General features: G+C 40.4%; 2 protein-coding genes across 2 annotated transcripts; one reads left to right on the top strand and one right to left on the bottom strand.

The window, feature by feature from the left end:
- LOC128365043 (transmembrane protein 150A-like) lies at window positions 1–4,629 on the top strand. The gene is made up of 7 exons (XM_053325660.1): window positions 1–151; window positions 428–475; window positions 572–658; window positions 1,091–1,158; window positions 2,384–2,511; window positions 2,623–2,800; window positions 3,632–4,629. The coding sequence occupies exons 1-7, from the start codon at window positions 87–89 to the stop codon at window positions 3,931–3,933; spliced, it is 876 nt and encodes a 291-aa protein (XP_053181635.1). The 5' UTR covers window positions 1–86; the 3' UTR covers window positions 3,934–4,629.
- Window positions 4,630–6,719: 2,090 nt separating this feature from the next.
- Window positions 6,720–10,451, bottom strand: rnf181 (ring finger protein 181). The gene is made up of 6 exons (XM_053325661.1): window positions 10,362–10,451; window positions 9,116–9,243; window positions 8,876–9,012; window positions 8,410–8,525; window positions 8,207–8,281; window positions 6,720–8,105 (listed from the first exon to the last, which is right to left on the bottom strand). Exons 2-6 carry the CDS (start codon window positions 9,199–9,201, stop codon window positions 8,046–8,048), a joined length of 474 nt encoding a protein of 157 aa, XP_053181636.1. The 5' UTR covers window positions 9,202–9,243; window positions 10,362–10,451; the 3' UTR covers window positions 6,720–8,045.
- Between the last annotated feature and the right edge of the window lie 600 nt (window positions 10,452–11,051).

Below are 11,051 nucleotides of genomic sequence, written 5' to 3'. Positions count from 1 at the left end.
CCTCCCGTCGTGTTGCCGCTACCAGCCGCTCCGAAGCCCCCCCTCTCACCCCATGCTTGGGACAAAGCCAGCTCACTGCCAGCCCAATGACTGCCTGGATCGTCCTGCCTGTCAGCCTGTCTGCCTTCTCCATCACAGGAATATGGATAGTGTGAGTGCCAGGAACGCTCGTGTGTGTGTGTGTGTGTGACTTCTGTTGACAAATAGGTTCTCAATGATAAGGTTCTCAATGTCAGGCACACATATGGAGGAGCAAATTCAGATTTGTTAGATTTGGGTAAATGGGTGTGGCAACCTCTTAACATGATTTAAATATGGATGCTGGTATAGCTCTTTTTCAAAAAACCCAGTGCATCATCATGTTTTGACATTTGATATTTCTTGCTTTAACTGCTGGTGTGTTTTTTTTTTTTTTTTTTCCACACAGGTACGCCATGGCTGTAATGAATCACCATGTTTGTCCTGTGGAGAACTGGTGAGTGCCTTTTTTTTTTCTTCTTCTTTTTAATGTGAGAACAACATCAGAAGTGTTCAAATCTGAACACATGAACTCATTGTGTCACTGCCACAGGTCTTACAATGTAACGTGCACAGAGGAGCTGCCCAGACCAGGCTTCCCGAAGACATGTTGCACCATCCAGGACATCCCCCTCATCAGGTCTCCTGTTCTACCACTCCTCCTCCACCTTCTCCTTCTCCTCTGCACTTCAGTCTTTGTTCCCGCAGAGTACAAAAGCCATTTTGTGTCAGCAACGGCCCCAGAGGCATGAATTAGCACCTTGTTATGTTTTGGCTCTGTGACATCATTAACCCACGCTTTGCATAAACTGCATTTGTTTAATCTAATCTGAAACCGCTGGCAAGTACAAAAGAGCTCTTGTAAAAAGAACAAACATCATGAGACTCAGGCGTTTTTTTTTTTTTTTTTGAGGTCATTCATCATATAAATGTCAGTTTTACATTTAGATATAAATGGAGCCAGCCGTTTTAACATTCTTGAATCAGGAAGTGCAATGTAGACATCTGGCCTCATCGTTAAAAATGTGCAGGATCAACATACTGACTGCTGTTTTTGCTCCATCTCCTACAGTAAATGCGGCTCTTTCCCTCCTGAAAGCTGCCTGTTCAGCCTGATTGGCAACGTTGGAGCCTTCATGGGTAAGAACCGAACTCCACTCATACACCCAGAGTCGTGGCGATGAAGACGTACAGTGCACTTCCTTTTTAAGGAATTCTACAGTTCGAGGAAAACACTTATTAGCCTTCCAGCCAAGAGTTAAGGGAGATGATCGATACCATTGTCATGTTTGTTTGAAACATAACTTGTCGTTTTCCACTTTAGTATCAATCCTCTCATCTGATTGTTGGCAAGAAAGCAAATAAGTGTATTTTTAAAAAGAAAGTTGAACTAGTCCTTTTAAAAATGCTGAATCCAAAAAATACATTACTATTGTGTGAAAGTGGGGATTAAAAAGAAAATAAATGTTTTATTGCTATCTGAATATCAATTAAATTAATTTAATTGGTATAAAATAAATACGTTTTTTGGTATGTAATGTGGTAAAATGTCAAAGTATCATGTGATGTCCTGTAAAAACTCACTGTTAAATATATATAAAGGAATGTTTTTGGTTGGTTTTCTCTAATTAGATGATTGACTCAGACTTAAGTGAAGTACTATTTCCATCTGCTGTTCACCACAAACACAATGAAGCTGTATAGTCGAGGTGAAAGTGTTGAACGTCTGTGTCCTCTGTCCAGTCGGTGTGTTATATTAATGCTGTGGTGCCCGAAGATGTCAGCCACTAGCTCTCAGGAGATGCTGAGGGGCTTGAAATAGCCCGTGCTTTCTAATCAATAATGAATGCGGCTTTCCTTCCTCCACCACCACCACAACCCCCCTCCCTGTCTGCTCTGCCCTCTCCCCTGCATACAGCCGCCACAGCCTCCCTTTATTACCCCTCCTCTTCCTGTCTTGTGTTATCAGCTCTGCTCATATTTTCCCTTCTGCCCCTAATTGGTACTATCTCCTGCTGTTTTCACCGTCTTCATTATTCACCTCACCTCACCCTCATTAATGCATTTCCTTTCTTTTTTTTCCCTTTTGTTTTCCTTGTATTGTTCTTTATTACATTCCATTTCTGCCTTTCTCTCACTAACCTGTACAAGCTGCCTGGACGCCTTTGACTCTCCTACTGTTGTTGGCTTGTGATATTGTGTATGAGCAGCAGAAACAAAGCTAGCATCTAAAAAATGTCAAGAATTACTCATATGGGAACCAGAAAATATATTATATAAACTAAAGTATGATCTGGGTTTCCTGTGTGCAGTCATGTGTTAATGTAAATGGAGTGTAAATGTGTTTGTTCTCCTGCTTCCACAGTGGTGATGGTGTGCCTTCTGCGCTACGCCCAGGTGATAGAACACAGCCACAGATGTTGGGTCAACACCAGCGCTCTGGTGTCCGGCTGCACCAACGCTGTGGGTCTGGTCATGGTGGGCAACTTCCAGGTAAACTTAACACAGCCAATTTCGCTGACATGAAGAATGAAAGTAATTAAAGAGATTGGTGACTTTTCAGTTTCTTATCTGGACCTCTGATGGTATCTTTCTGTCTGACAGGTCGATCACGCCAAATCTCTTCACTACGTGGGTGCCGGTGTGGCGTTCCCAGCCGGGCTGCTGTTCGTGTGCCTGCAGTGCGTGCTCACCTACCGGGTAGCAGTGACAGCCCTCGACTACTGGATGGCCCATTTCCGGGTCGCTCTGGCACTGGGAGCTATGATCTCCCTCGTCCTCAGTATCCTTAGCAGAGAGATAACCCACCACCACTACACACTTATATATATATTTATATATTTATATATTTTTATATATATACATACATACATACATACATACATACATACATACATACATACATACATACATACATACATATACTTGTATATTATATCTAAACGCATAGTTCTCCGCCTTTTAATCCACTCACCATGAGACACATCACACGTGTGTTCTTCAGCTTGTAGGTGAAACAGCCAGGTCATGATAACATCTGTCTGAGCCTGTCCTCCCCAGCTGATAACATCTGTCTGAGCCTCTTCTCTCAGTTAGAAAGATGACAGTTGAATTTTCCCAGTCAACCTGTTAATTCTCATAAGGTGCTTCATTTAGCTGACTGTTTCCTGATCTGCATTTCTTAGCTCCCCCTTAAAGTTCTCCACACAGGAAACATTTCAGGGATGACTTGTGTTTCTGCCACCAGTCATTATTGTCATTCTTCATGCGGGTCTGCTGTCGTCTTGTCTTTATGACAGCGGTGTGCAGAACCGTTCAGGTACATGGTGATTGTCTGATGGATGAGAACAAATAGCCATCCATCCTAAACAGATTATTAATGAGTACTGATCTGGCAGTTTAACCTTGATTATGTTATGAACTGGCATCTGGCAACCTGAGGTTAAGCTGCTTTGTAATTCTCATCATATTAAATCCATTCATTCAGGCTTGTGATATTTTCATCCTCTCCTTCCTGCTCCGCTCTACATTCTATGAAAGAAAAGAAAATGTAGAATATTTTTGTGCTCATGCATGTACTAGAGATGTCTGTCCTCCTTAACTTCCACCTCAGGCGGTATCTTCTTCATCCACGAGAGCTTCATCCTGCAGCACGCTGCCGCCATCTGTGAGTGGGTCTTCACAGTAGACATCCTGGTCTTCTACGGCACCTTCACCTACGAGTTTGGCACCGTCACCAGCGAGACCATGATGGCAGGCCTGCAGCAGAGTCACCACCTCAGCTCAGGGGTTATCATGGGCCCCAGGGCCCGGGGCTCGACCATGGGCGGGGCGACCAAGGGCCTCAAGTCTCCAGGTGGAAGCAGCACATCCACACATCTCAACTGTACCCCGGAGAGCATAGCCATGTTGTAGCTCCGCACCGCTAGCCCAAAGGTCTGAAAAATCACAGCAGAGGAGCTTCAAGAGCTTCCACAGGATGGAAAGATGACAGAGGTAGCATGTGAAGAAAGACAGGAAGTTTGGATATCTTTAAGAATTTTAACTGACACCAGGTTATCCCGTCTTTAATACACTCTTATCTTCTTTCTTTCTTTTTTTTTGTCTTTCTCCGACGTTGGTGCGAGGCCGCTCTTTCGGCGAGCAGCCGCAGTCGAAATGTCCCGTCACGTTTTCTGTAGTGAAACTGAAAAAGAAGGCGCTGAATGTGTGGAGCCAGTCTTGAGTACTGGAACAATGAATGTTTCCACGATCGGGCAAATCTTCACAAAAAGTAGGTAGTGTCCTGAACGGGTCGTCTTTTTATTGAGCGTCACTGGCATATGAGTTGAAAGAGAAGGTTCCTTAAAGCCACAAAGCCCCTTCCTCCTCCTTCTCCCCTCCTAAACACTCCTTCATGAACTCTCCAGTGCTTCGCGCGGCCCACCTGTTTTGGCCTTTCTTTTTTTGTTTTGCTTATTTTCTGCACGGCACACTTTTTCAAAATGAGTGAATACTCATTTATGTTTTGAGTTGGCGTAGCGAGTAGAAAACACTGAATGTTTGAGAAGTGACTAGTTAACGTTATGTATGTTTTTACATTTTTAAAAATCAAACATAACAGATCTTTCAAACGATTGGCAAAAAAAAACACACCTGACAATTGAATCGTGGTTGCACAGTTTCTGCCCGATAGCTGCAATCAAACGTGATTTGAAATGCAAATTTTGATGGTATTATTTCCGATTGTTTTACACAGCATGTATGTCTTTATCTCGAGCAGATATCCATTCTTGAGGTCGTAAATCCATTTCACTGACGTGAGTGCTGGATGGCTACATTTAAAAATGTTGAAAAAAGATAAAAAAAAGAAAAAGAGTTCTGGTGAACCATCTCAATCACTCTTCACTGAGAAGTCCTCTCCCTCCTTGTCACTCCATTTATCGTCCCACAAGTTGCATGATTTCCATTTCGAGCCTCCTTTTCACCGCCATGTCCCGGTGCAATAATTGCCATCAATCATCTGATCACGTATGCTCCACCGGAGTGAATAATGCCTTTTTTTTAATGTGTTGGTGTTCACCCGGGAGTTTGAACACTTTTTTTTTTTTCTTCTTCTTCTTTCCAAGTGACACCAAGACATGTTAAGTGACCTATGTCCTATAATGAAAGTGGGCGTGTGAAGGTAAAGCTCTTATCCCCACTAACACATTAACAGGTTAATGTAGTTCCTGTCCGCTTGATTTGATTAGATTCCAGGCTGGACCCTTGGAAGCCTTATTTGAGTTTGGAGAGGAAGTTTTTCTGCTTGTGTGAAGTCGTCGGAAGCCTTCTTGTTAATTTACGGAGGACGTCTTACTCCCAGAGGTCGACTGAGAGGTGAAAAGTCATTATGATGCTTTTTAGACCTTGTGCCATAAACCTTACAGTGTCACGATGGCGTCCAGAGAGCGTCCCAACCAGATGATATCACACAGGTTGTAGAAAAGTTTGTGAAAGTGATTGTGTTGAAGGTTTTGTATGATTTTCAATGTTGCCATTTTTTTTTCTTTAAGTGATGATTACAGACTGCCACTAACTAAAAGCTGACTAATGCCACCCAGGTTAGGTTAGACCAGGATTAGGTTTTCGTTTTAGCGAGCGAGCCGTTTCTCCCGCGAGCGGTTTGAGAAGTATGTTTCATAACCACTAACACACACAGACACATACACACACAGTATTCTGCCCTCTGCGTAGTGTTGATGCTTTTTTAAACTGTCTAACCACTGGATGCCAGCAATACTCATTTCTAAAAGGTCACATCACCTACCTCCTTTATCTTTTCGTGGGTTTGATGCTGTTTCAAAGAGAAATCAAGAGTTCGAACAAGTCTGAAGAGGTCGGTTTCTTCACTTTTCATGCAAATAATTATTTAATGTCTCAGTCTTTCTGGACTGCAGGACCCTGACAAACACAGCTGTGTTAAAGTGTTTTTTTTTTTGTTTTGTTTTTGATCTGCACCACTTGCCAAAAAAAAGACTGGAATTCACTGATTGGTTTTGTGTTTCAACAGTATGTGTATGAATTTGTACGAGAGCACTGTTTTAGCCTTATTCCTCATACTGTGCCAGGGGAATGCTTTCATTTTTATCAGGTTTTTTTTTTTTTTTCATGTTCAGCTGTAGCCTAATTCTTCACCATACTGTAACCAAAGTCACACGGGGTGACTTCAAACGGCAGCTTGTATGAGCCTTCACATCAGGGTTGTGATTTATTCTGTAACAGCATCTACACCATCTTCCACACGCCAAAATTTAAAAGGTGGGTTTTACAACCTTTTTTTTTTTTCTTTCTTCGTTTTTTTTTTCTGTTCAAATGTGCACATCAGTAAATGGCGATAGTACGTTTGTTTGTTGGAGAATCGTATATTTAAAAAAGACTGCCTGATCTGTAATGTCTTGAAGTCTAAGCCACAGCAACACAGAAACAAATGTCTATAAAAATGTATTAGTCTTATTTCCTCAATTTGAAAAAAAAAGATTGTTGAAGAATGGTAATGGAGGAGTCAGAGAAATCCCTGAAAACAAGTCGACAGATTATTTTGTTTCCTTTTATACATTCTGTAAATATGTATGATTTGTCTATCATTTAGGTATTTTCATTTGACAGAGATTTATATTCAAATATGAAATAAAAATGATAAATTATTAGCAGATGTTGTGTATTGTCTGTTTTTGCTGGTACAAACAATTGAGGCTATGGTTAATACAGTCTTTGGGTTGTTTTATATAAAAAGCTGCTCTGTTTATTTGCATAGACAAACTGAAACAACTTTTCGCAAAGCAGATAAAATAAAGAAACAACATAGAAATGTACTGCTGTTTAAAATCACACCCAAGCTGAGTCATTTCAAAACATGGATGGTTCCAATATTGAGTGTTGACTTACTCCCTCACAACAACAAACTCTGGATTTCCCCACATTATTGCTCCAGTGTGGAAACAGTACAGTGAGTTATATGAGGGGGCCGTCTGCCGTCATGTGATGTAGCATCGCAACCAGTTCAGATTGTACTGGTTATGTTACTAATTGTTCCTCAGCCTAGGCCAGAGGGGAGGGGGTCCCTTTGCAGACATCAAAAAAGAAATCATGAGACGAATTAAAGGGAAACTCCACAAATTTTACACATGACAGTTTACTCTCATGAGGACGACTAGTACTGCTGGGAAGTAAGAGGTATAATGTATTATGTGCCTATAATGGAGGTCTGTCAAGTCTGAGAAAGTAACCCTATTTATTTCACTTCAGGTCTAATGAAAAGCTCTTGGTTTCATAGGATTATTATTATAGTAATTGTAGGATCCGGTATTTTTGAAGCTTGACCCCTACTCAGGACTTAAAGTCAGGATGCTTCTCCCACTTAGATTTTTTAAAACATATCTCTTAATCTGTCGGTTATGAGTCCATTGACATTATGAAAGTGTAGACTACTAATATTACACAGCTCGAGTGAGATTTAAAATAACATTCTTTCCCATTTAAATATTTTTCTTTATGGAACAAAAGCATAGCACAGTATCACTCATTATATTCCTTTCTTTAAATATCTCATATGAATTGAACAAAAAACTGTTTCAGCATTTAAAGCTCACGATTTTGTATAAAAAGGGAATAAAGAGACAAAACTCAGTACTGCTGTCCACAGCACGCTCATCTTAAAATCTATATTCATACTAAATAATGAGAAAAAAGCATTTATCCAACTCTGATATAAGCATTTTCTATTTTCAGTTACCTCGTTGCTTATACTGCATTCATGGCATGTCGAACGAATGGAAAGAACAAGATGGTCACTCACATCACCATCAGCCTTATGGTCACAACAGATACATGGAAATTAAGCCTGAATTAGGTGTTTTTTGTGTTTGCCAGTTGGGTGACATAGGTGTCAAAAATGTAATCTGTACGATATGACATGAACGCAGCATTATGCATTTCCTGAATTCTTTTTTTTCTTCTTTTTTTTTTGTGTGTAAAATGTCACTGTGCCACAAAATTGCACCGTCATGTCATGTGTACATTGCTCCATGTAGGTCCTCCAGTCTGTGCTCTCTCTGTTTTCTTCTCTCCTAGATGACAGACAAAAATAAACTGTTCAGACACTGACTAAAGCCATATTGAGAGCACAAGTACAGGATGAGAACAACATGGTGCATAATTATACACTCACCTTGTCTTTTTTGAACTCCTCATACTCTGGATTGTCAGTTGGTAATTCAAGTCGACACAGTGGACAGGAGTTAGTCTATGATTAAAAAAAATAAAAAAGTAACACATGCCATCAATTGAAAGACAATTTTGAGGCTACTCAAACATTTCCACAACATGCTTAATGGAATTTCAACACCTGAATTACAAAATGGTGTGCTTTACCTTGCCCAGCCAGGGCAGTATACATCCTGAGTGGAAGAGGTGTTTACAAGGCATTTCTCGAACCGTCTCTTGCTCCTCAAACTCCAGCAAACACACAGGACACTTCAGACCTTTGTCTGTGAGAACAAAAAGTCAGGTAAAATTCCTCTAATGTTATTTTTCTAATCTTTAGAAAGCATTCCTACTTCATATTGACATTAATCTTCCACAGGTTATCCACTGCTGGCTAATGAGAGATTCAGATTTTGTCCTCAGGTGCAAAGTATTTCACATGAAGTGCTTTGGTTTTCAAAAGTTTTGGCACATCCGCAATTTCTCAGCATGTGATCTCTGCCCCTACGTCATGGATTTTAAACAAAGGAGCTTTTTGTTTTATGAGTTTCTGGTTTCGAATGCCAAAGTTTTAAGTTTGCAGTTGAATCTGAATTTGCAACACATTTAGCGCTGTTGAGCACATTTCTGTCACCTGCTTGTTCCGGGGAAATAATGACCACAGAGAGGGTCTGAACCGCAGTTTTGGCAGCTGGAGGAGGAAGCCGCTGGTCCCAGTCTGAAAGGTCAAATGCCCCTGAGTCAATCAAGTCCAAACCCTGCATTAAAGACCTATACACAAAAAAACAAAAACAGCAAGTCAGTTTAGTGCACACTATTTATGGGTAAAAGATCAGAGAAAAAGGCCTTATATTTGGAGTGTGTTCCTTCTCACCTGGCCAGTTCAAGTAGTGCATTCTGGCGGTACTGTTCCTCGGGGTTGGTGGGTTCACAGTCGTGTTCATCAAAGTAGGATGCCATTTTGGTCCAGCCAACCTTTGTGTCCACTGTGCATTAAGATACCTGGCAGAAACATGCATGCTGTGATACCAGATCCCATCCTGTGGTATGTTCGTTCAACTCAATGCAACAAAACCACAGTACTGTCATGTCAGCATCATCAAGTCAGGAAGGCGTGGGCATCAACTAATTATTTTATAATATTTACCAAAGGGCGACACCCTACTGTAAAACCCTAGTCACAAATGGAGGTGGTGTTAACACCTAAAAGCACTTGTGCATGTTCTTTCACAGCTGTTTAAATGGTGCGATTTGACCTTGTTTTAGAGCCAACTTAATTGAAAAACTTCAAAAGAAGAGGCTCACAATTGTTCAAGTTTGTCTTAAGATCCCTTTATAATGCTCACTAAGTGATGGAGGACAAAATACACAGTCCTCCTCCTGTGCAAAAATATATTTAAAAGTCCATCTGAAGCTTTAGCCGTCCAAATGAGTCAAATCAAGTAGATCTCTTAACATTACAATCTTTTTAGTGGCAAAGTCCCTCTTTTTGTTACTATACTTCCACCACAGCTCAACAACGAAACACAAAGAGGGAATTTGATGCTAAAAAGACTGTAAATGTGTCAGATATCCACTTGATATGACTAACTCAGACTGATGAAGCCTCATATAAATGACTGTTTGGACACACTGTGGAGTTTGTCCTCCATCACTTTCACTGAAAGCACATTTAAAAGGAGATTACAACTGCTTTTGGGGCTCTTGACTGTTGTGAACCTGTCCTATAAGACCTTAATTCAACCATTAAAACAAATACACTATACATTATTGTTAATTCATATAAAACATATCTTCCACCTAAGTTGACTCAAGTAAAACGTGGTGAGTATCATCAAACACAGCCAGTCAGTGTGACAGTTATAAAGTGACTATAATAAAGTGGTGTTTCATCAATTATAAGTATTAGGACACAAGTGAAAAACTACTGAACAGCTGCATCGTTATTATATTTAGCAACAAACTGGGACATGTCTGAGTCTGGTGTTACCTGTAACGGACACAACTTAGCTTAGCCTGTCTTTCTTAAACATGTCAAAATGTACTTAATATGTCACATAAACAATAGCAGAGCAACATTATTCACCATATTCTTCAAGAGACTTGTCAAATAATCTTACCTTAAATGCGGGCTAGCAACAATAAACACTTGTCATTCTTCCGGGTCTGACGAAACGACCACGTGGTGTTTTGTCCAATCACAGCGGGGAACCTCTCCCCATATTATTCTCTATACCCTACTGTTTCTTCTCTGCTGTTTCTGCCACATCTCATCACACATCTGCTCTTATCCAAAGTGTGTAAAACTATCTGCCTGTTCTCTCTTCATCCTCTGCCTCTGTCATTTACTTCTATCTGAGAGTCACTTGAAAGTTTTGTTTTTGCTGACCTCCAGTGGTTGACTGTGGTTTCACTTGGTTGGCTCACTGTTGGGTGTGATTACAGGTGCAGTAAAGCACACTTCTTCTGACGACCACACACACACACACACACACACACACACACACACACACACACACACACACACACACACACACTGCTCTTTAGCCTGTGTTAACTACATCCCTTCATTTTATTTTACTAAAATGGGCATTTAAATTTTTTTTTTTAATTGTACAAATTATACAAAACTTCGCTTGTTTTTGTGTTTTATGAAATGTTATAATTTTCCAAGATGTTTTGTTGTGTGAAATGTTTTTTTTTGTGAAAAGCTATTTTGTTTTGCATAGGGCCTAACCAGTACCTGATTCTTGAAACCCATTCTCCATACTGATATTAGGGAGTAAAAAAAGTTCCAATACTGATGTATC

This window comes from Scomber japonicus, chromosome 9 (genome assembly GCF_027409825.1).
Source record: "Scomber japonicus isolate fScoJap1 chromosome 9, fScoJap1.pri, whole genome shotgun sequence".
NCBI lineage: Eukaryota > Metazoa > Chordata > Actinopteri > Scombriformes > Scombridae > Scomber > Scomber japonicus.
Note: the sequence above shows the minus strand (reverse complement) of the source record. Positions and strands in the feature narration are given on the sequence as shown.